Below are 22,988 nucleotides of genomic sequence, written 5' to 3'. Positions count from 1 at the left end.
CTCATATGTGTGAGACAAGCACTCTACCAGTAAGTCATAGCCCCGCCCTCATTTATTTATTTTTTTATGTGGTGCTGAGGATTGACCCCAGTGCCTCACACATGGTAGGTAAGTGCTCTATCACTGAGCCACAATCCCAGCCCCAACTTTAGCTTCTGACAATATGGTAAACCAGATATTCTGAAAAAATAAAAACAAAACCTCCAAATATACTGAGACATATATCTTGGATAAAGTACACAAATAAACATCCTTTTAAAAGTATAGGAAAGCTCTTAAGAAAATAAGTATTATTTCCAAGGAGCAAGAAACCTGTTTTTAAAAACAATATGCATAAAATGTAAAGCCAGAAAAAAAGCTGGGGAAAAAAGTTTTAAAAAATTTAATCAGCAAATGCCAATCCAAATAAAACTGGGATAGCTATTTTAATTGTCAGATAAAATAGACTTCAAGATTAAAATCTTGAAGAGAAAAACTTAGAAAAACAGGAACAAAAATTAGATTTATTAAAAATATACAAAAATTATAAAATGTGAGTCTGATGATAAAACATATAGATATATATGAAGAAAAAAACTGACAGAAATACATTAGGATGAATTCTAATACAAGGAAATAATGGGAATTGAGCAAAAAATCCCATATAAAATAACAAAAAGAACACAATTACTTAAGGGATAAACTTGAGGTGAACAACTTGTATGTTGAAAACTATAAACACCGATGAAGGAAATTAAAGAAGACACAAGTAAATGTAAAGACATCAGAGTTCATGTATTAGAAGACTTAATGTTGTTAAAATGTTCACTCTACCCAAAGGGGTAGATTCAATATAATCCCTAATTAAAATTCCAATGGCATTTTGTACAGAAAGTAAAAAACAATCTTAAAATTGATATGAAAATACAAAAGACCCCAAAGAGCAAAATAATCTTAAGCAAGAACAAAGTTGGAGGCATCGTACTATCTGATTTCAAAATATATCACAAAGCTACAGTAATCAAAAGAGTATGGCACTAGCATAAACACAGACATATAAACCAAAGGAACAGAATAGAGAGCACAAAAATAAATCTGCCCATGTAGAGTCAAATGATCTTCCACAAGTTTGCCAAGTACACTCAATGGGAAGAAGTTAATCTCTTCAAAAAACGGTGCTGGGAAAACTGAGCATCTTCAAGCCAAAGAATGAAACTGGACACTTATCCTACCCAACTCACAAAAATCAACTCAAAATGGATGAAGTATTAATTTAATTACTAAAACTATAAAACTCCTAGAAGAAAACATATGGAATAAGTTTCATGACATTGTAATGGGAAATTGTTTTTTGAATAAGATCCCAAAAGCACAGACAAAAAAGCAAAAGCAGGCAAATAAGACTGTTAAAATGGGGCTGGGATTGTGGCTCAGTGGTAGAGTGCTTGCCTGACATGTGTGAGACTCTGGGTTTGATACTCAGCACCACACAGAAATAAATAAAGATTGGAAAAAAAAAAAAAAAAACCAGACTGTCAAAATGAAAAATCTTGTGCACAGTAAAGGAAATAATTAAGAGTGAAAAGGAACCTATGGAATAGGAGAAAATATTTACAAATCATATATCTGAATCCAAAGATGGTTCAACATTAGGAAATACATTAATATAAATCAAAATATTAATATATCAAAAGCAAAAAATGATAACTAAATTTAATAAAAAGTATTTAATAAAAAGTATTCATGATAAAAATCAAAACCATAGGGTATTACTTCATACCTGTTAGAATGACTATTATCATAAAGACAAAAGATAACAAGTGTTGGTAAGGATGTGGAGAAAAGGGAACCCGTGTATACTATCGGTGCAAATGTACATTGGTACAGCCATTATAGAAAACAGTATGGAGATTCATCAAAAAATTAACACTGTAACTACAGGACAATCCAGCAATTCCACTTCTTGAGTATATACCCAAAAGAAATGAAATCAGTATTTTAAAAAAATATATCAAAGGGCTGGGGATATATAGCTCAGTTGGTAGAGTGCTTGCCTCATATGCATGAGGCCCTGAGTTCAATCTCCAGCACCTAAAAAAAAAAAAAAAAAAAATCAAAGAGATAAATGCGCTCCCATCTTCACCACAGCATTATTCATAATACCCAAGATATGGAATCGCTATCACTGGATGGATTTTTTTTAAATGTGGTGTATATTTACAAGAAAAAAATCCTGTCATTTGTAACAACATAGATGAACCTAGAGGACATTACACTAAGTGAAAAATGTTGGGTACAGAAAGATAAATGGTACATGATTTCAATTATACATAGATTCTTAAAGAAAAAAAAAAACTGAACTCACAGAAACAGAGAATAGAATAGTAGTCACCAGGGGCTGGGAGGGGAAAGGGGAATGAGAAAAGCTGGTCAAAGGGTCTGAAGTTTAAGTAAGGAAGAATAAGTTCTAGAGGTCTACTGTATAGCATGGTAACTATAATTAACAATAATTTATGTAAAATCAGCAAGAGAACATATTTTCAGTGTTCTTATCAGACAAAAATAAGTATGTAAGGTGATGGGTATATTAGGTAATTTGATTTAATTAATCCATAATGTTTTTATCAAAAGAGCATGTTATATTGGGGAGGCTAAGGTAAGAGGATTGAGGTTGAAACCAGCCTAGATAACATAGTAAGACCCCATCTCAAAAAAAAAAAATTTTTGTATACCATAACTATACATAATTTTTCATTTGTCTACTTAATAAATAAAAATAATAATCAATAAAAGAAAATAGTATGGCTTGCCCTCAAAAAATTAAAACTAGAAATAGTATATGACCCAACAATCCTACTTCTGGGTATTTATCCAAAACAATTGAAATCTGGATATCCAAATGTTCATGGAAGCATTAATTCACAATAGCCAAGATGTGGAAACATTCTAAATAACCACAGATGGAAAAGGGGGTGAAGACAACATGGTACAAATATACAATTCAGTCTTAAAAAAGAAAGAGTTTTTGGTAACAATATGGATAAACTTTGAGGGAATTATGCTAAGTGAAATAAGGTATACACAGTAAACAGATATTGCATGGCACCACCTTCATGAGGTATATAAATTAGAAAAAAACTCTGGAGCAAAAGAATAGAATGGTGTTTGGCATAGGCTAGGAGAAGAGGTTAATAAAAGCTGCTTTTCAACTGATGTAAAGTTTCAGTTATGCAAGATAATTAAGTTTTGAAGTTTTGCTGTGAAACCTTGTACATACAGTTAATAATGCTATATAGCACACTTAAAAAATTCTAAGAGGTCCAGGTGCAGTGGCACTTGCCTATAATTCCAGTAACTTCAGAAGCTAGGGAAGGAAGAACAGAAATTCAAAGCCAGCCTGGACAACTTAGTGAGACCCTGTCTCAAAGTATAAAATAAAAAGTGCTAGGGATGGAGCTTAGTGGTAGAGCACCCCTGGGTTCAATCCTTGATACCACAAGACAAAGCATTTAATAAAATCTAACAATTATTCATGATAAAAATTCTTAGAAAACAATAATTAAAAGGAAATCTCCTTAACTTGCTAAAAAGTATTTATCAAAACTCAAAAGAAAATAGCATACTTATTGGAAAACTATTAGAAGCATTTTGAAGCATTCTTAAGATTAAGAACATGTGCCAGGGCTGAGGTTGTAGCTCAGCGTTAGAGCACTTGCCTAGCCTGTGTGAAGCACTGGGTTCAATTCTCAGCACCACATAAAAATAAATAAATAAAGGTATTGTGCCCATCTACAACTAAAAATATTAAAAAAAAAAAAAAAAGAACATGTGCCAGGCATGGTGGCACATGCCTGTAATCCCAGGTACTTGGGAAGTTGAGGCAAGAGGATCACAAGTTTGAGGCCAGCATGGATAACTCAGCAAGATCCTGTCCCAAAATAAAAAAACAAAAAAGGTTGGGACTGTAACTCAGTGGGTGAGCACTTGCCTGGCATGTGTGAGGTCCTGGGTTCAATCCCCAGTAACACACACACACATACACACACACACACACACACACACACACACAAAAGACAAGAACATGCCAATGATGTCTGCTTTTATTGCTTCTATTCCATGTTGTACTGGAACACATGGATGGTCCTATCAGTGCCATTACACCAAGTAAAACAAATATGAGGAAAACCAGAATGGAAGAAACAAACTGCCATTATTCACGAATCTGAAAGAATCCATAATCAAATTATTAGAATTAAAAAGAAAGGTGCTAGGCTGGAGTTGTAGCACAGTGGTAGAGCACTTGTCTCACATGTGTGAGGCACTGGGTTCGATCCTCGGCACCACATAAATAAATAAAATAAAGGTACTGTGTTCATCTACAACTAAAAACAAAAAAATTAAAAAATTAAAAAGAAGAAAGGATCTGGGCATGGTGTAATGCCCATATATAATGCCAGTGACTCAAGTGACTAAAGCAGAAGGATCACAAGTTGAAGGCCAGCCTCAGCAACCTAGCAAGGCCCTAAGCAACTTAGTGAAATACTGTCTCACAATAAAAAATAGAGGGGTTGGAGTTGTGGCTCAGCAGTAGAGTGCTTGCCTAGCATGTGTGAGGCACTGGGTTGGATTCTCAGCACCACATAAAAATAAATGAACAAAATAAAGTTCTAAAATATATATATATATTTTTAAATTTTTTAAATAAAAAATAGAAAGGGCTGGGGATGTGACTCAGTGGTTAAGCGCCCTGGGTTCAATCCCTGGTGCCCCACCCCACCCCCCCAAAAAAAGAAGAAGAAAGGTAGGTAAGAAAAGAGGCTGGACACAGAATCAATACACAAAGTTAACTTTTCTGTACAAAATATAAAAAGCAGTTTTTAAAAAGTTGTACTTAAGAGAAATTCACAATAACAACTTTAAGAAGGAAAACAGCAAGGTAGAGTATCATGTTATTAATACTTACTAGACTGAAAGTTGTAGAAAAGCTTATTGTGATGCTAGTACAGAAACAGCCCAAAAGACCAATGTAACAGATTAAAAAAAAAAAAAAAAAAAAAAACTAGAAACAAGCCAGTATATATGTGAACATTTAATACACAAGAGATGTATTGCTGATTTGTTGGAAAATCATAGATTAAATAAAATGTTGACTTTACCTACCTATATGCAAAAAAATAAAGTTAGAACCATACCATACCCAAAAATTAATTAAAGATAGTTTAGCAATCTTGGAAGCTGGGGTTGTGGCTCAGTGATGGAGCACTCCCCTAGCAAACACTGGGTTTGATCCTCAGCACCACATACAAAATAAATAAAATAAAGTTATAAAAACATTCTTTAAATAAAAAAAGATAGTTTAGCAATCTCAATTTTAAAAGCAAACTTTCAACTTTTAAAGGAAAAATACATTTACCTCAAAATGGGGAAGATACAAAAAGTACTTACCATAAAGCTAAGATAATAAATTCAACTACATTAAAATGTAAAATTTGGGAACTTCAAATCATCAAAGAGTACAAAGTTGCCATTGCCTGGGTAAAATAAAGTGCAAAGCATATAACCGCAAACACTTTATATCCAGAATAAATGAAGAACTTCTATAGTCGATAAGGAAAAGACAAAAAGCTCAACACAAAGACAAAAAATATGAACAAGTATTTCTGAGAAAGAAAATCCAAGCAGCTAGGAAACATCAAAAAGATATTCATTTCAACTGTAATCAAGAAGAGTAAGCAACAAGCTCCACTGATTTTATACCTATTTACTTTTGGCATATGGTTTATTAAAGTGAGATAAGAATAAATATAAAGCTTGTCCTCTCATTTCTACCAGTATATTTACAATCTTGAGAAGGGTTCATGAAAACCTACCTGCAAAATTAGTAGTATGTTTTTAAACACTATTTGAAATAAACAAATCACAATGAAACACTTATTTTTTCACATAAAGAATGCTGTATATGTCTATAGTGTCAGAAATTAATTCTACGGTCCAATATTCTAACTATATCATTAGAGTTAACATTTTTTAGTCTAAAAGTCCACATCATACTAATTACACTAAAATTTTCAGTAATGCCAGATGACACAATCATCACACAGTCTTTCTAGAGTATCACCTGAAAACTTTTAAAGTTATCAGTTCTTTCCTATGCTCCTCTGTGCACATTTTTAAATATAGCTTTCAGTACAACTATATTTTTTTTTAAAAACTCACACACAAGAGATGAGTTAAAGTGCTATTTAACTTTGTTTTACTTATTTTATTTACTTTCTAAACTACTATGCTCAGAAGACGCTCAAAGAGACACATATGGCTTAAAAGTTAAGCAAAATAACCATACCTCGCAATGCTGGCGAGAAGCTTGAATTTCACACTCATATTTGTTCTTTACAGATTCTAAGCAGAGTTCTCTATAGATTCCTGTAACAAACACAATTACTCTGATTATGTTGGCCCTGAAGAGTTTCATTATCACTTCGCTAAAGGAATTCGGTCCTCACCATATTTTAGAAGATGGATCAATAAGAAATTGACAAGAAGGCACACATCTGTGATCCCAGTGACTCAAGAGACTGAGGCAGAAGGATCACAAGTTCAAGGCCAGACTGGGCAACTTATTGAGCCCCTGTCTCCAAATAAAATAAAAGGGGCTGGAGGTTGTGGCTCTGAAGTAGAGTGCTTCCCTAGTATGCGCAAGGACCTGAGTTCGATCCCCAGTACCACAAGAAAAAAAAAAGAGAGAGAGAGTAAAAAGTGATTCTAACATTATTTTAATAACTAAAAATAAAAAAGCTCATTTAAAATATACATCTAAGACTAGACACTAAGAGTTTACTAGAAAGAAACTACACTGATAATTTTTGTTCTTACTCCATTCTTATACTCTTAAATGTTTCATAGAGAATGATAAAAAAATACAATAAAATCCTTTTCCTATGAAAAATACCAGAATAAAATTGACCAAATTACATTGTTAAAATGTGTGCATGTACAAATATGTAACAATGAATTCCATTAATATACATAATTATAATACACCAAAAAAAAAACAGGGAGAAAAAATCCCTCAGGTTTCTCGCAGTAGAGACAGTAGACTCTAATAGTTAGATACTATTTCTATTCCCCTCAAAAAACTATTATTTAGTTTCAGAGTCCAAAGATTCCAAGGGAATTCTATGTATAAATTTTAAGAATAAAATTCACGATTCACAGTATTCCTAACAGGGCTTCACCTGGATGACTGAAGCCCAAGAAAATTTAACTTATAGGTAATAAGACAATGTATAAAAGAGCAAACAATGGTCATGCAAATATGCCATCACAAAAAATCCTCAGTACCACATAAAAATAAAATAAAGGTATTATGTCCACTACAACCAAAAAATAAATATATTTAAAAAAAAGTAAGGGGGCTGGGATTGTGGTTCACTGGTAGAGCACTTGTCTAGCATGTGTGAGGCACTGGGTTCAATTCTCAGCACCACATATAAATAAATGAATAAAATAAAGGTCTATCAACAACTAAAAAAAATTTTAAAAAGTAAGGGAGGCCACAGAATAGAAAAGTGAACAATTTACTAAAGTAATATTTCCTGATAATCCATTTAGTCTAAAATTTTACTTTCAAGGATAAGTCAAGTTAATATGCAAAGATAACCGGTTAATTATCATATATCATCTACATAGTTAATATTAAGATCTAAAGACTAAAATTTCATTTAAGGTGAGTTTAGAATTTGTTATCAACAATGATTAGGTGTTATTTAACAAGTACGAAGATTTATAACGAGGATTAATTAGCATCCCCAAAAAGAAAAACAATCAACATCTCCATTAATTAAAGTTCACTTTCTAGTTTCACCATGAAAAAATTATAAGCATTTTTTATTTTTTGTTTTGTTTTGTTTTTTTTGAGATGGGGTATTGCTATGTTGCCCAGGCTGGCCAAAACTCCGAGGCTCCAGTGATCCTCCCTGCCTCACTCTCTCCTGTAGCTGGGACTACAAGCACATACCACCACACCCAGTGCCATAGTGATCTTTCAGTGCACATATCCCTTGATTATGAATGCTAGGACTCAACACTGAGGCTGAACCCCAGTTATAAACAGATTGAATTTTTTAAAATATATTTTTAGTTGTAGATGGACACAATGCCTTTATTTTATTGATTCATTTTTATATGGTGCTGAGGATCAAACTCAGTGCCTCACATGTGGTAGGCAAGTGCTCTATCACTTAGCTACAACCCCAGCCCTACAGATTGAATTTTAACCATATAAATATAGTACATCTTCATTTATTCATAGGCACAAATAATTAACCAAACTTATCAAAAATAAAAGTAATTAAATTATCTGGTTGAAGGCTATTCAATCAGATAATTTACAATAGTCTATAATATCCTCATCAAACATTTTTTAAAATGCTTTTATAGACAAAAAAAAAAAATCCACTACTTGGAAAAATTGAGGCAGGAGGATCACTTGAGACCAGGAAATTGGAGCCAGTATGGGCAACAGAGTGAGACTCTATCTCTTCAAAAGCAAAATAAAAATAATAAATTCCTTCTCACTCTTACAGATAAAAAAATAAAGAGTACTTAATTAAACTTTAGGGACTGGGGTTGTAGCTCAGTGGAGGGTACTTGTCTAGTATGTGTGAGGCACTAGGTTCAATCCTCAGTACCACATAAAAGTAAATAAATAAAACAAAAGTTTTATGTCCATCCGCAACTTAAAAAAATCAAAAAAAAAAAAAGAGGACTTAAACTTTATTCCATAGGGAATAAGACTGTGATAGTAACAGTATTTTAAATCAAAGTATCATGGTTCAGATTCTCCACACATAGCTAGTATCTTTTCAACAACATTGTGAGTAACCTAAGAGTTTTTCATTGTTTTTAAATCCCCTAAAGCAGCCCACAAAGGTTTTTTTTTTTTTTTTTTTTGGTGGTGCTGGGGATTTGAACCCAGGGCCTTGTACTTGCAAGGCAAGCACTCTACCAACTGAGCTATATCCCCAGCCCCCCACAAAGGTTTTTAAAAAGAACTGGGCCAATAATTAATGTAAATATATTTGTAATCCATCCACAGTGTAAATATATTTGTGATCCCATCAACAGCAAACACTTCACAAACCCCTTTAAAGCTAAGAAGTATAGAATCTGCTACATGGAAAAAAATATTTTACTTTCCTACCTGCTACCTTTGTACGAATTTGCATATTTTCTTGCAAAGTTGCCAGTGGTTCCAAATATTCTGGTGCTTTTCCAGCTATGACTTCTTGTAGTTTTGCATCCACTTGACTTAATCGTTCTTTATAAAGTCTTAACAAAGCAAAAATGAAGATGTTAATTTAAAAATTACAACAAAGATCAAAAATTTCTGCTCCTGTACATTATTTCTTCCTAATGACATTCATATTCTAAGAACCTATCAAATGAATTCTTGCCTTAATCTCAAGTGGGGAATTCAATTATATTATTTTACTTCAAGCATATAATGATAAAATAGATATCTGTTCATGATTTTTTAATCAGTATCACACTTCAATTGTTAAGTCACAATACACAAAATACAACTGAAAGCCAGGGACTTTGGCACATGCTTGCAGTACCAGCTACTCAGAGACTGAGGCAGGATGATCACTTGAACACAGGAGTTCAAGGCCAGTCTGAACAACGTAGTGAAATCCGTTTCAAAAAGCAACAACAAAAATTGAAATAACTATATTTGGCACTATCAATTTTTTGTTTTTAATTAAAAAAACAGATCAATTATAAGACCATTTAAACACCAAGAAACAAGGAAAACCATGAGTAGTTTAAATAGAGACATAACTAGTTGTCAAATAATTCCCTGGCTTCTTTCCATATTTCCTGAAAATGATTCAATGTAATATTTAGCCTACTTAATTTTTAAAAATAACAGAGGAAGTAGAGTGATGAAGTAAAGAAAATGAATGATTTTAGAACCTATGATCTGGCCCTGCACAGTGGTGCACCCCAATAACCCCAGAGGCTTGGGAGACTGAGGCAAGAGGATCACAAGTTCAAAGTCAGTTAGGTTCTGTAATTTAGCTCCTGTCTCAAAATAAAAGATAAAAAGGGCTGGGAATGTGACTCAGTGTAAGTGCCCCTAGGTTCAAACCCCAGTACTTACCACCACCACCACCACCAAAAAAAATAAATAAATAACCTGTGATCAGGCATACCCAGTTATCTCAACTACGAATGAAGAAGCTTTAAGAAAACAGTTAAAGAAATGAAAAATGGGGATGAGGAGTCCCTATTGCCCCTATTTATGAGTCTACTTATAGATACTTCAATTTGCCAGCCGTCACAATACTTTAGTTTGATTATCAAAGATTGATTATGTAAGACAATTCAGTGTTTATTTTTGGCAAAAATCGAACAGGATAAAACTAATTCTTTTTACGTAGAAATGCTTACATTGTCCTCCATGATAGCTACTTCTAATCCTGGTTTTGTGGCATTTTTAAGGATATCCTAAAAAATTCAAAGCAGAGTAACAATTTAAGATCATTTTGTAAATTATTTTCTAATTATTACTTTTATGATAAGCAAAAATATGTGATAATATGTTCAGAAAGAAGGCATGTACTAATTTCCAAAAGAAATCACTAATTATGCTTGTAGGTGTTAGTATAACCAGCATTTGCCTTTTGAAAAACTTAGGGAACCTAGCTTTTATATTAAATTCTGCTCTTCCTTCTTGAAAGTATCAACCAATACAATTAAGACAATCAATATTAATTATCTATCATTGACCATTATAATTAGTATAAGAGGCAAGGTAAGTTTGAGTGTTAATGCTATAAATATTTCTTTTTTGGTTTTTTGGTCCCTTAGCAACCATAATATTATTTAGAGAATTAACTGCCAAAACAATACATTATCATGTCTGGTTCACATTTTTCCAAAACTCATGATACAGTGACAAACAAATGTATAAAGTCAGAAAAGTACAACATGATGCTTATCTTTTTGAAACTATAACTATAGGTAAAACAACAAAAATGCTGACGCAAAGGTAACTATACCTAAAGAACATCAAATATATACAAAATATTGATAGGTTGCAAATTTGTGAACAAGCATCCTGAATGAAGAAGCTATAGGAATTACCATTGGTCTATTAAATAACCTTTTAAAAGAATAGATTTCTCAGAAACAGTCCAATTTCTATAACTTGGGATTCAAGTATAAATTCAACAAAGGCAATAATCATCAATTCTTCAACAGCAACCACAATATTTAGAGTAGATGCTCAATTAATGTTTGTTGGATGCTGAATATTAAAATAAATGGAAACCTAAATGATTTCCTTCTACCTTTTTTGAAAAACATTTTCTTAGTTATAAATGAACACAATGCCTTTATTTAATTATTTAATTTATTTTATTTATTTTTATGTGGTGCTGAGGATCAAACCCAGTGCCTCACACATGCTAGGCAAGTGCTCTACTACTGGGCCACGGACCTAGCCCTTCCCTCCACCTTTTGAGGAAGTGGAAAACTTACCTTACACCACTATAGAAACTACAAAGAGTGGATTTCCTGCCTTATGAAGGCAGACTATTGTGCCCTGTAGTGCTAGAACTCTCTTGTGTAATACATTATATTATATTAGAACTTACAATAATTTTCCTTTCTTGCATAAACATAAAATACACTTTAAAAGTGTAATTGGTCAATCTTAATTATGTGACAAGTATTCATTCATGAATTACTTGTGCTAAAATATAAAAACACAAATTTAATTCCTCTTTTCTAGAATAATCCTAGATGAACTCTCCCAAATAATGCAAATAATGAATTCTTTGGGGATCCAAACTAATTTTAATTTAAAATTAAAGACATATTACAATTTTAATTTAAAATTAGTAATATAAATTTTTAGAATAAGAAAATTATACCATGTTTTTCAAAGCCAAAACTTTGGCTGGATAATTTTGAATTATTGAACTAGTTGTTGAGCTAGCAAGGAATATTATCTATATATTCATCACTAATGTCAATGAAACAGAAAGAATGGCATAAACATTGGATTAATATGGTAAATAAATCTGTCCCATTTTAGTCCAGTAATTCCAGATACATTAAAAGGGTTTTCATCTCTTATTTTGGCCTCTCTAGGAAAGGAGGGGAAAAAAAGAACAAGCAAAAAAAAAAAAAAAAAAAAAAAAAAAACTTTGAAGAATTCATAAAGTGAAAAGCCAGTTTCTTTCTTTTTATTTTCTCTGCCCCCTGCTCCCAGGACTGGGGATTGAACCCAGAGGTGCTTACCACTGAGCTGCATCTCCGGTCCTTTTTACTTTAAGACAGGGTGTTACTAAATTGCTCAGGCTGTCCTCAAACTTGCAATCCTCCTGCCTCAGCCTCCCAAATTACTGGGATTAAAGGTGAGCTCCACTGAGCCCACAGAAGAGCCAGCTTCTGAATAAATAAATGTGTCTATATTCTCAGAAATTTCTCTCTTGCATTTACAATTCCTAACATGTAGCTATGTCCATGTCCATGCCAGCAAGTTCCAGGCTGAAACTTCTCCTTTAGAAGGTGGTATTTTTTTTTATTTTTATTTATTTATTTATTTGCTCTTTTTAGTTATACATGGCAATATATTTTGACATATACATTAATGGAGTATAACTTCCCATTCTTGTAGTTGTACATGATATGGAGTTACACTTTTTCTGTAATCATATATGAACACAGGAAAGGTACATCCAATTCATTCTACTGCCCTTCCCATTCCCATCCTCCCCTCCCACACTTCCTGCCACCAATTCAGTGAACCTTCACCCCCCCCCCCCCCCGCCTATTGTGAGTCAGCATTGCATATTAGAGAGAACATTTGGCCTTTGGTTTTGGGAGATTGGCTTATTTCACTTAGCATGATAGTCTCGAGTATCATTTATTCACAAGCAAATGCCATATTTCATTCTTCTTTATGGCTGAGTAATATTCCATTGTGGATATGTACCACATTTTCTTTATCCATTCATCAACTGAAGGGCACCTAGGTTGGTTCCACAGCTTGGTTATTGTGAATTGAGCTACTATGAACATTGATGTGGTCAAGTCACTAAAGTAACTTGACCATATTTAAGTCATTTGGGTATATGATGAGGAGTGGGATAACTGGGTGAAATGGTTGTTCCATTCCAAGTTTTCTGAGCAATCAACATACTGCTTTCCAGAGTAGTTGTACCAATTTGCAGTCCCACCAGCAATGTATGAGTGCATCTTTTTCCCCTCATCCTTACCAACATTTATTGTTACTTGTATTCTTGATAATTGCCATTCTGACTGGAGTGAGATGAAATCTCAGTGTAGTTTTAATTTGCATTTATTTAATAGATAGTGATGTTGAATCTTTTTTCATATATTTGTTGACCATTTGTATTACTTCTTCTGTGAAGTATCTGTTCAGTTCCTTTGCCCATTTATTGACTGGGTCATCGCTGTTATTATTTTAGTGTTAAGTTTTTTGAGTTCTTTATATATCCTGGAGATTAATGATCTATCTGAAGTGCAGGTGGCAAAGATTTTCTCCCATTCTGTAGGCTCTCTCTTCAAGTTCTTGTTTACTTTGCTGAGAAGGTTTTCAGTTTGATAAAATCCCATTTATTTATTCTTGATTTTACTTCTTGTGCTTTAGGACTCTTGTTGAGGAAGTCGGTTCCTAAGCCAACATGATGGAGATTTGGGCCTACTTCACCTTCTAGTAGGCACAGGGTCTCTGATCTAATGCCTAGGTCCTATTCTGAATCGAGTTTTGTGCAGAGTGGGAGACAGGGGTCTAATTTCATTTTATTACATATGGATGTCCAGTTTTACCAGCACCATTTGTTGAAGAGGTTACTTTTCTCCAATGTATGTTTCTGGCGCCTTTACCTAGTATGAGAAAACTGTATTTATATGGGTTTGTCTCTGTGTCTTCTATTCCATTGGTCTTTATGTCTGTTTTGGTGCCAATACCATGCTGTTTTTGTTACAATAGTCCAATAGTATAATTTAAGATATGGTATTGTGATGCCTTTTTCTTGCTGAGGATTGCTTAGCTATTCTGGGCCTCATTTCTCCAAATGAATTTCATGACTGCTTTTTCTATTTCTATGAAGAATGTCATCAGGAGAAGGCAGTTATTTTTAATTTGCATTTCTATCTATCCTATGTTATATCAAATCATAGGAGTCCATTCTTGTGTTGCCAATCTCACTTAAGAGTTCTGGCATTAGAACAGGAGGTTAAAAATTTTAAAATAGTATCTATTTAGGTACCTACCGCACACCAGGCAAATAGACAAGAATCTTACACAAGCTTCTCAATCCTCACAGTAGGTAATAAGAACTCCATGATTAAAACCTTTAAATCAGTCAAAAAAAAGCATGGATTCAGAGTTTTTATTTTTTTCGACTGTACCACATTTCCTCCAAAATAATGTGCTTTACGTGGAAGGAACATAACAGCAGTGGAAGGCAAAAAGCCTGGCTTCATTCATCACCTTTTGATTAATTAAAAGTAGTTAACCTCTCTAAGCATCAGTTTTCTCACAGGTAAAATAGAGATAAGATGATTAAATCTTTCAACCTTACAGAGTTGGTGCAAGAAGCTAAATAACACATATGAAACATGTAATATATATATTATCCAATGTAAGATCTAAACAAAATGACTTCACCAGACATAGAATCTTTGGGAAATATTCTATTTTATTTTCAATTTTTTAAAATGCTCTCTGTAGGGATTTATTCAACAAATTTATTCATTTCTGTAAATGAAACAGATTAGAACAGATTTTAATCACCAACATCCACACAGAAATCTTAAACTCCACCCCACCACCCAAAAAAAACTGCCTCAAAACCCTCAGTTTAGTTAATGAGGTCTTTGGCAGGTAAAAGATAGTTGAAGCCTCTTTCAAACAGCCAGTTCCATAAACTACAAAGGCAAAAAGTTGAAACAATGTAACTGCTCTTGTGCTAGCATATATATGTGACACATTTGAGACTCAGTGACAATGACCTTCTGAAGTCACTACTTACTGATCTTTGAGATCGGTAAACTGTTTTTCAAGATTGGACATTTCATCTAAACATTCCATTCTTCTTCTTTCACAGTCTTCGTCATCCATTTCTGTTAATTTAAAAAAAAAGCAAATATCAAAGATAATATTGTGTTTCAAATATATCTGAAGTTAATTCAAAAAGAAAAAAAAAGGAGCTGGGTGTGGTGGCAACGTGGGAGGCTAAGGTAGGACAATTTCAAGTTTGAGGTCAGTTCAGCAGCACAGTGAGGCACTAAGCAACTTAGCAAGACCCTGTCTCAAAATAAAAAGTAAAAAAGGACGGTGGATATGGCCCAATGGTAAAGTGCCACTGGGTTCAATCCCTAGTACCAAAAAAGGAGGAAAAAAGAAAAAAAAAAAGTAACATGAAGTTGATGTGCAAGATCTTTATTAAGCTTTAAGAGAAATTAAACATTTATCCAAAATAATTTCACGACCGAATCTAAAATAAAGATGAGAGTTTAAAGTGATCTCTACACCTTATGTTTATTCATTTTAAAATTATGCCAAAGGACTTACTGTAAGCTATGACTATAAAGTAATTAACCCACTTTTGGTTTGTTTTCCACAACTCACCAGAACTTAGGACCAAAAATGACTGTGTCCTTTAAAGGTTAATCCTGTTCAAAATTACTTTTGGAGTTCTTCCCTCAGAATTGCTCACATAGTTGATTTGCCAGTCACATAAGAAAGAAGACTAGCCAGGTCTAGAGTGCACATAATCCCTGCTACTAGGAAGCTAAGGTAGGAGGATCACAAGTTCGAGCCAACCTGGACAACTTAGCAAGAGCCAGTCTCCAAAGAAAAAATAAAAAGGATTGGGGATATAGTTTAGAGGTAGAGTGCCCCTGGGTTTAATTCCCAATACTGGGGGAAACATTTTCTTCTTAAGAAAACTAATCTCATTATGTTTACCACAAGTAATCTTGGATTGACATTCATGCTTCCATTGTGTCCTCTCCCCAAATTTCTGTCAGTGAGAAAGGGGCAAATGAGGAAAAAGAATAAGCAAACTGTTTTAAGGAAAATGACTGTTAATTATCAAGTCTGTCCTATATTTCACATCTTCTATTTTCATATCACATATTCAACACATCAAAATAAATGAAGTGCAAACTGATGTGCATCTTAATCTTCATCAAAATAATGCTCAAACTATGAGAGTGAAATTGTGTTCAGTTATTTTCATATACCAAGTATATGATTCATTTTAATTTTCTAAAACAAATTTAAAATAGTTCTGGTTTTTACTAGCTTACTCCTTGGCTATTTAAAATTTGGTGCCTCAAATGACTCACTTCCCAAATTCTTAGGCCAGTGGAAGTTCCTCTGTAGTCTTAGGATCTGCTCAATACCAAGGTTTGAGAAGAATAAAACTGGAAGTTTAAAATTCAAGATATCTAGTAGAATAGAGATGATTTTACAAGGAGAGCTGAAAAATATATTTAAATAATTTCTTAGCACTTAAAAAATCTGACTTGTAGGTCAATGTAGTGATGCATACCCATAATCCTAGCTATTCAGAAGACCAGGACAGGAGGATTGCTACTTTGAGTCCCTTTTGGGCAACATGGCAAGACCCTGTCTCAAAAAATTAAAAAGGCTAGGGGTATAGACTGGTGGTAGATCACCACTGGGTTCAATCTCCACTACCAAAACAAATTTTTTTTGACTTGTAGTTCAAATTATCCTCTAAAGTGAGATTAAAAATAAGTTAAAAATCACAACAAAAATATAAAATGAGAGTGGGAAAACTTTAACAAATAAGATGTAATTTTGTGAGATCCTAGAGCCCAATAAAAAAAGCAAAGAATGGGGCTAGGGATGTAGCTCAGTGGTAGGGCACTTGCTTAGCATGCATGGGATCTTGGGTTTAATCCCCAGCATTGGGGGGAAATTTTTTTTTTTTATTGTAAACAAATGGGATACATGTTGTTTCTCTGTACATGGCGTAAAGGCATACCATTTGTGTAATCATAAATTTACATAGGGTAATGTTGTTTGATTCATTCTGTTATTTTTTTCCCTTCTCCCCCACCCCTCCCACCCCTCTTTTCCCTCTATACAGTCCTTCCTTCCTCCATTCTTGCCTCCCTCCCTAACCCTAACTCTAACCCTAACACTAACCCCTCCCACTCCCCATTATGTGTCATCATCCACTTATTAAGAGATATCATTCGTCCTTTGGTTTTTTGAGATTGGCTTATCTCACTTAGCATGATATTCTCCAATTTCATCCATTTGCCTGCAAATGCCATAATTTTATCATTCTTATGGCTGAGTAATATTCCATTGTATATATATATACCACAGTTTCTTTATCCATTCATCAATTGAAGGACATCTAGGTTGGTTCCACAATCTGGCTATTGTGAACTGAGCAGCTATGAACATTGATGTGGCTGTATCTCTGTAATATGCTGATTTTAAGTCCTTTGGGTATAGGCCAAGGAGTGGGATAGCTGGGTCAAATGGTGGTTCCATTCCAAGTTTTCTAAGGAGTCTCCACACTGCCTTCCAGAGTGGCTGCACTAATTTGCACCCCCACCAGCAATTATGAGTGTACCTTTCTCCCCACATCCTCCCAACACCTGTTGTTGCTTGTATTCTTGATAACCGCCATTCTAATTGGGGTGAGATGGAATCTTAGGGTGGTTTTGATTTGCATTTCTCTTATTACTAGAGATGTTGAGGAAATTTTTAAATAGCAAAAGTAAAGCATACTTGAAAATAAAAATGCTTTACATATCTAGGAAATATATTCACACAATCTGGATGTTCTTTCTCTACATTCCCCACTTTTGAAATCTTACCTATTTCCATGTCTACGTAAATGACTCAGAATTACTCTTCCCATTCCAGGCAGGTTAACTCTTTATTTCCATCTGTCAGTTTGGGCATTCTTACTTAAATATACCACAATCCCCTCAAAAGCAACATGCTCACCAGGCTCCTTGCAGCACCGTGGGAGGCTGAGACAGGAGGATCTCCGTTCAAAGCCAGCCTTACAAAAGCAAGGTGCTAAGCAACTCAGTAAGACCCTGTCTCTAAATAAAATACAAAATAGGGCTGGGGATGTGACTCAGTGGTGGAATACTCCTGAGTTCAATCCCCACTACCAAAAACAAAACAAACAAAAAAACCTACAAAATCAACATGCCTAAAATTCTTTACCTTTCTTCTTCATCTCAAATGTTTTGCTTCTCTATTTCTGTTGATGATACACTCATTCTCCTTATATCTGGATTTTTCTTACTTTCACTCCTAAACTTGCATTCATCAATCCTGTTTTGTGCTTTCTTTGAAATCTTTCACACCTATACCTTCCTTTTTCCTTTCCTAGCTCAAGTTCTTCTAACCAAACTGGTTTTCTCGCTCTTTTGAATAAGTCCTAAGCTCTTTCCTTTGCACTTGTACTTACATTTTCTTTGTCCCATAGGAACAATGGAACATTATTCCCCTAATCCAAACTTTACTCATCCTTCAAGATAATTAAGGTGACCCCCACCTTCTTCAACTAGCCTTTGCTGTCCACCCAGTTCTCAAAGTATTTCCCCTGCCTCTGAATTCCTACAATATTGTTTATATCTGAGCATTTACCTGGCAATTTAATCAAGTGGTAACTTATGAAAGTTCTTTAAAACCAGATCATAACTATTTATTTATACCTTATACTGGGTAGTGCCCAAGGCTACACAAATAAGTCGCTCATATTTATTTCTGGACGGCTGATATATTGATAGAAATGACAATCTTGCATGGAGATTTTCTGAAAAGAAGGCATGGGGTGATAACAGTATCAACTCATCGTTAACATTTCCCTTATGCGGCCAAAATCAGGCCACGACAAAGAAGTCAGTCTCAACCTCATATGGATAAACGGGAAAGAATCCAGATAATCACAATTCCACTCCTTTTTGCATAACCAATTCTAAAAGTTTGCAAAATGTATACTGTTAATCTGTCTTATCCATTCACTTCCTCTAATCTGAAATAGCTCAAAGGTTAGAAAAGATTGAAGGAAAAGATTAGAGAATTTCAACACTGTCCCAAATCAGCCAGTTTACGAGCCTATGAAGAGTTAAAATCACCCCAGATGTTGGTACCCTGCTCTCAGATTTGAAAACTTCAGGGAGATACTACAAACTGGACAGCTCCCAAGTTAGCCCCCAAAAGAGCACTGGAATAAAGTGCGGATGACGGGCTGATTTGGAAGCGAAGAGTAATTCGTTCTAAACTGGCCACGAACTGATACAAATCTATCCCTAGCCCCGACAACGCATCCTCGCTGAGAAGTACGGGTGGCATATATGAAAATAAGGAAAGAAGTAGGTTGTCTGGGAACAGAAAGCATTTCCTCGGTCTTTCTGACAAGTTGCGGGTTCGTAGTCCTAGGGCACTGCCGGGAGTCCCAAAGGTGGGTCCCACTGGGAGCAGGATGCCTTCGCGTCCAGGAGCTGGGCAAGCCCAGGCCCGCGCCCGCTCTGCCCCGGGGACTGGGACCTGCCAGGAGCCGGGCAGAGCCCCGCAACCGGTCCGGGTGCAGCCCGGGGCCAGGAGCCAGTCTCCGCCCCTTCCCTCTTTCCCCGCCCCGCTCTCTCCGAAGGACGCAGCCACCGGCGTGCGGAGAGCGGCCTGTCGCGCGCCCGGCGCGGCGACTCAGGATCCCAGCTCCGCTGGGTCGCGCACCTGAGCTATCTCCATCCTCAGAGACCGACGAGCTCTCAGTGTCCTCGTCCTCCGAGCTGCTCCCCTCATTTTCGGCGTAGTCCACCTCCATCTCATCGTGATGGTTCGTCTCTTTCTTATCCCCTCGGGAATGGACCGGCATTTTCCAGCCGCGCCGTCGCTTCCCACTCCCGGCGCCCAGCCCGGCCACCGCCGCTTCAATGAAGGGCGCGCGGAACGCCCCAACCCACCCAGCGGCCGAGCAAGCTCTGAAACCCCTCGGCTCCTCCCCGCCCCCGGCCCGGGCCTCACAACCTAACCCGCAGGCTCCGCGCTGGGAGCTCTGCCATTGGCGGAGGCCGTCCCCCGAGCCGGGGGCGGGGCTTGCCCTGCTGGGGCACGGTTGGTTGCTCGTAATTACTGCGCGGCCTTCCGGTATGTTTCGGGAATTGTAGTCCATAGTATTCAGACCTACAGGGGCTGCAGGCTTCTAAGGTTCAGCAATCTTGAGCACGTCTTGCGTCTGGACTTCAAGTCCCACAAGGCACGCAAGCAGACATACTCGATCGCAATTTATAAACTAAACAGAAACAGATTGTGTGAATTTGGTCTGTATTTATCTTTTTCCCGCCAATTGATTGTCTGACATCCCTAGCTATTCGAGACGCTACTGTAAGATCAAAGGATCTTTACCTACTGTTTGAGCCTGGCGAACTGGAGAATCATCTCTTCGACCTTACTGTCTTAATTACCACCAATAAACTATTACGTTGATTAGTAACTGTACAAAATAAATAGCACTTTCTATGTTGCACAGAAACCTTTAAATTTTTCTTGCAACTTTTGCAATAAAAAATGTAGAGAGGAAGTAAGTATTGTCTTGGCATTTTCAATCTAGTATTTTTTGCATTTTTTTTAACTAGATGCGTCCAGAAGATACCACCAGTATTGATTCAACTTTAGTTATCAATGAAAAATACGTTTGATTCAATGAGATAGTTTCTCCAATATAGGGTACGTAGACAAGGAATATTCAGAAAGTATCGTGATCATCATAACTCATATTACTCACTTTTATCCTGTGTCCGATATCTTGGTAAGCTCATTACATGGATTATATGGTTCAGTTTTACATTTAATACCCTTGATTCGTGTGCCATTATTATCCCCATTTTACAGATAAGGAAATTTCATTTACAGACAAATCTTAAAACTACATTATCAGTTATGAAGTTGAGTAATTTGCTACTGATGGCTATTTAATAGAATAGTGTGCATTTCCTTCTCAGACGTGAGATCCAAAGACATTTGAGGAAGGGTGGTAAAGAACATCCAGTCATAATTTCATTAACGTTTGTTTGTAATTTAATGAAACATTTCAGAAACCCTTTCAAGAGCTACCCATCTCCTACAGAATTAAGGGACTCTCCTTTTAAAGTAAACCTACTTCTTCCCTTCTCATTATAGTCTCCAAAATTGAACTCTTTGGAGTTGCTAAACACCTAAGTTATTTCCTATTTCAATGTCTTTTCACTTTCTATTCCCTCTGCAAGCCTGCTCTCCTCCTTTTCTTTTCAGCACATATTCTTAACAGTACATATCACCACCAGCACTTCCACCATGTGTACCATCAGGGTACTGTTGTGCTTTACAGTTGGCAACTTTGTATTTGTTTCTATCACACTGGTTTGTGAATTGTTTAGCAGATGCATTCCATTTGTTGGATTCTGAGTTCTTTGAGAGCAGTTATTGTCTTAGGGATACAAATTCAAAACCAAGCAGTAAACAAGTGAATGAAGTTAAAAGATGGAAATATCATGTGAGTAATATGGAATAAAGCAGGCAGCTGCTTTATTACTACCAGCCAGTTGTCACTACCTGAGAATTCTGGCTTAATATGTCAGACCTTCCCATTTTCAAGAAAAACTGGAAATTCAGATCTCTATATGAATTATCCAGATTTGTAAACATTATCTCAAATGGGTTTGTTGCTGTTGTTGTTCTTGGTTTGTTTCTTCAACTCCAAATCAAATAAAAACAGTCATGGGTAAAATCTGGTCTTCTCTTAATCTTTGTTATATCAGCAACTACCAGTGTGTGTGCTAAATAGTAACAATCGCTTAGATTTCTGATCATTCTTTATGTACTAAGCACTGCTACATACTTTAATTCATTTAATCCTCATAACAACTCTGTGAGGTTGATTACATATTCCATTTTATAAATGAAGACACTCAGGCATAGATGAGTTAGATTACTTGGCCGAGGTCACACAGCTAATTAATAGCAGATCTAAGATTTAAACTCAGGTAGTCTGACATTAGAGTCTGCATACAACTACTGACCTACAGTGCACCTCTAGTGGGTACTTTGTGTTTCTGCCATTTAAAGAAAAACAGAAGGAAGTTGGAGAGAAGTAGGAACAGGTACAAGTTCTGAACTAACTGATTAAATCTGGCAAAACATATAATCTGTCAGTTGTAAAATGAGTAGTTTACATTATATTACCTTTAAATTCTCTTCCAGCTTTAAAATTCCTGCCATGGTTAAATTTATGTTTAAGGCAGACAAAATAATAGTTTAGCTAAGCATGATGGCACATACCTATTGTCCCAGCATTTAGAGGCTGAAGATGGAGGATTACTTGAGCTCAGGATTTTGAGCTCAGGAGTTCAAGGCCAACTTAGGCAACACAGTCAGACTGTCCAAAAATTACAATAGCAACAGAACATTATACATGATTGTATTTCTCCTAGGGGAATAGTTTCTCTCTCCTGCCCCAATCAGATTTTAGAAAAGATATGTACAAAATATAAGAGAAATGATAAGGGAGAAAAGTTAGTCAAGGAAAGAATATGGATATGGAAAATGCAAATTAATTCATGAAACCAGAATGAAATGTCCTCAAGAGGTAGTATGTGGACACAGTATCTTTATTTAATTTTATGTGGTGCTGAGGATCAAACCCACTGCCTCACATGGACGAGGCAAGCACTCTACCACTGAGCTATATAACCCCAGCCCCTCAAAGAGGTAGTAATGATGCCTCGTATTTATGCAGCACTTCATACTTTATATAGGGCTTACACAAACATTGGTTACAATTTAATCCTCACTTTTAAAAATTAATCCATTCATATTTATACATTTCTTGAGAGCCCTCTGGTCATCAGCAATGCCTCCCATATCTTTGTCCTCTTCTCTGAACTGTCCCTTCTACTTTCTTGTTCTAAAGGAAATATGG

At 35.6% G+C, this 22,988-nt stretch overlaps 1 protein-coding gene across 2 annotated transcripts in view; it reads right to left on the bottom strand.

The window, feature by feature from the left end:
• Positions 1-20,088, bottom strand: part of Brms1l (BRMS1 like transcriptional repressor) — a 38,307-nt gene extending 18,219 nt beyond the window's left edge. The window contains exons 1-4 of one of the 2 annotated variants that reach the window (XM_047542220.1): positions 19,766-20,088; positions 15,054-15,144; positions 9,182-9,309; positions 6,323-6,402 (exon numbers count right to left, since the gene is read on the bottom strand). In XM_047542220.1, coding sequence (XP_047398176.1) covers positions 6,323-6,402; positions 9,182-9,309; positions 15,054-15,144; positions 19,766-19,907 — 441 coding nt within the window. In that variant the 5' untranslated portion in view covers positions 19,908-20,088. The remainder of the gene's footprint in view (positions 1-6,322; positions 6,403-9,181; positions 9,310-15,053; positions 15,145-19,765) is intronic. The other variant, XM_047542221.1, reaches the window with a different exon arrangement.
• Positions 20,089-22,988: the final 2,900 nt, after the last annotated feature.

The sequence above is a fragment of the Sciurus carolinensis genome, chromosome 2 (genome assembly GCF_902686445.1).
Source record: "Sciurus carolinensis chromosome 2, mSciCar1.2, whole genome shotgun sequence".
In the NCBI taxonomy this organism is placed as follows: Eukaryota; Metazoa; Chordata; class Mammalia; order Rodentia; family Sciuridae; genus Sciurus; species Sciurus carolinensis.
The sequence above is the reverse complement of the archived record's forward strand: the minus strand, read 5'-3'. Positions and strand labels throughout refer to the sequence as shown.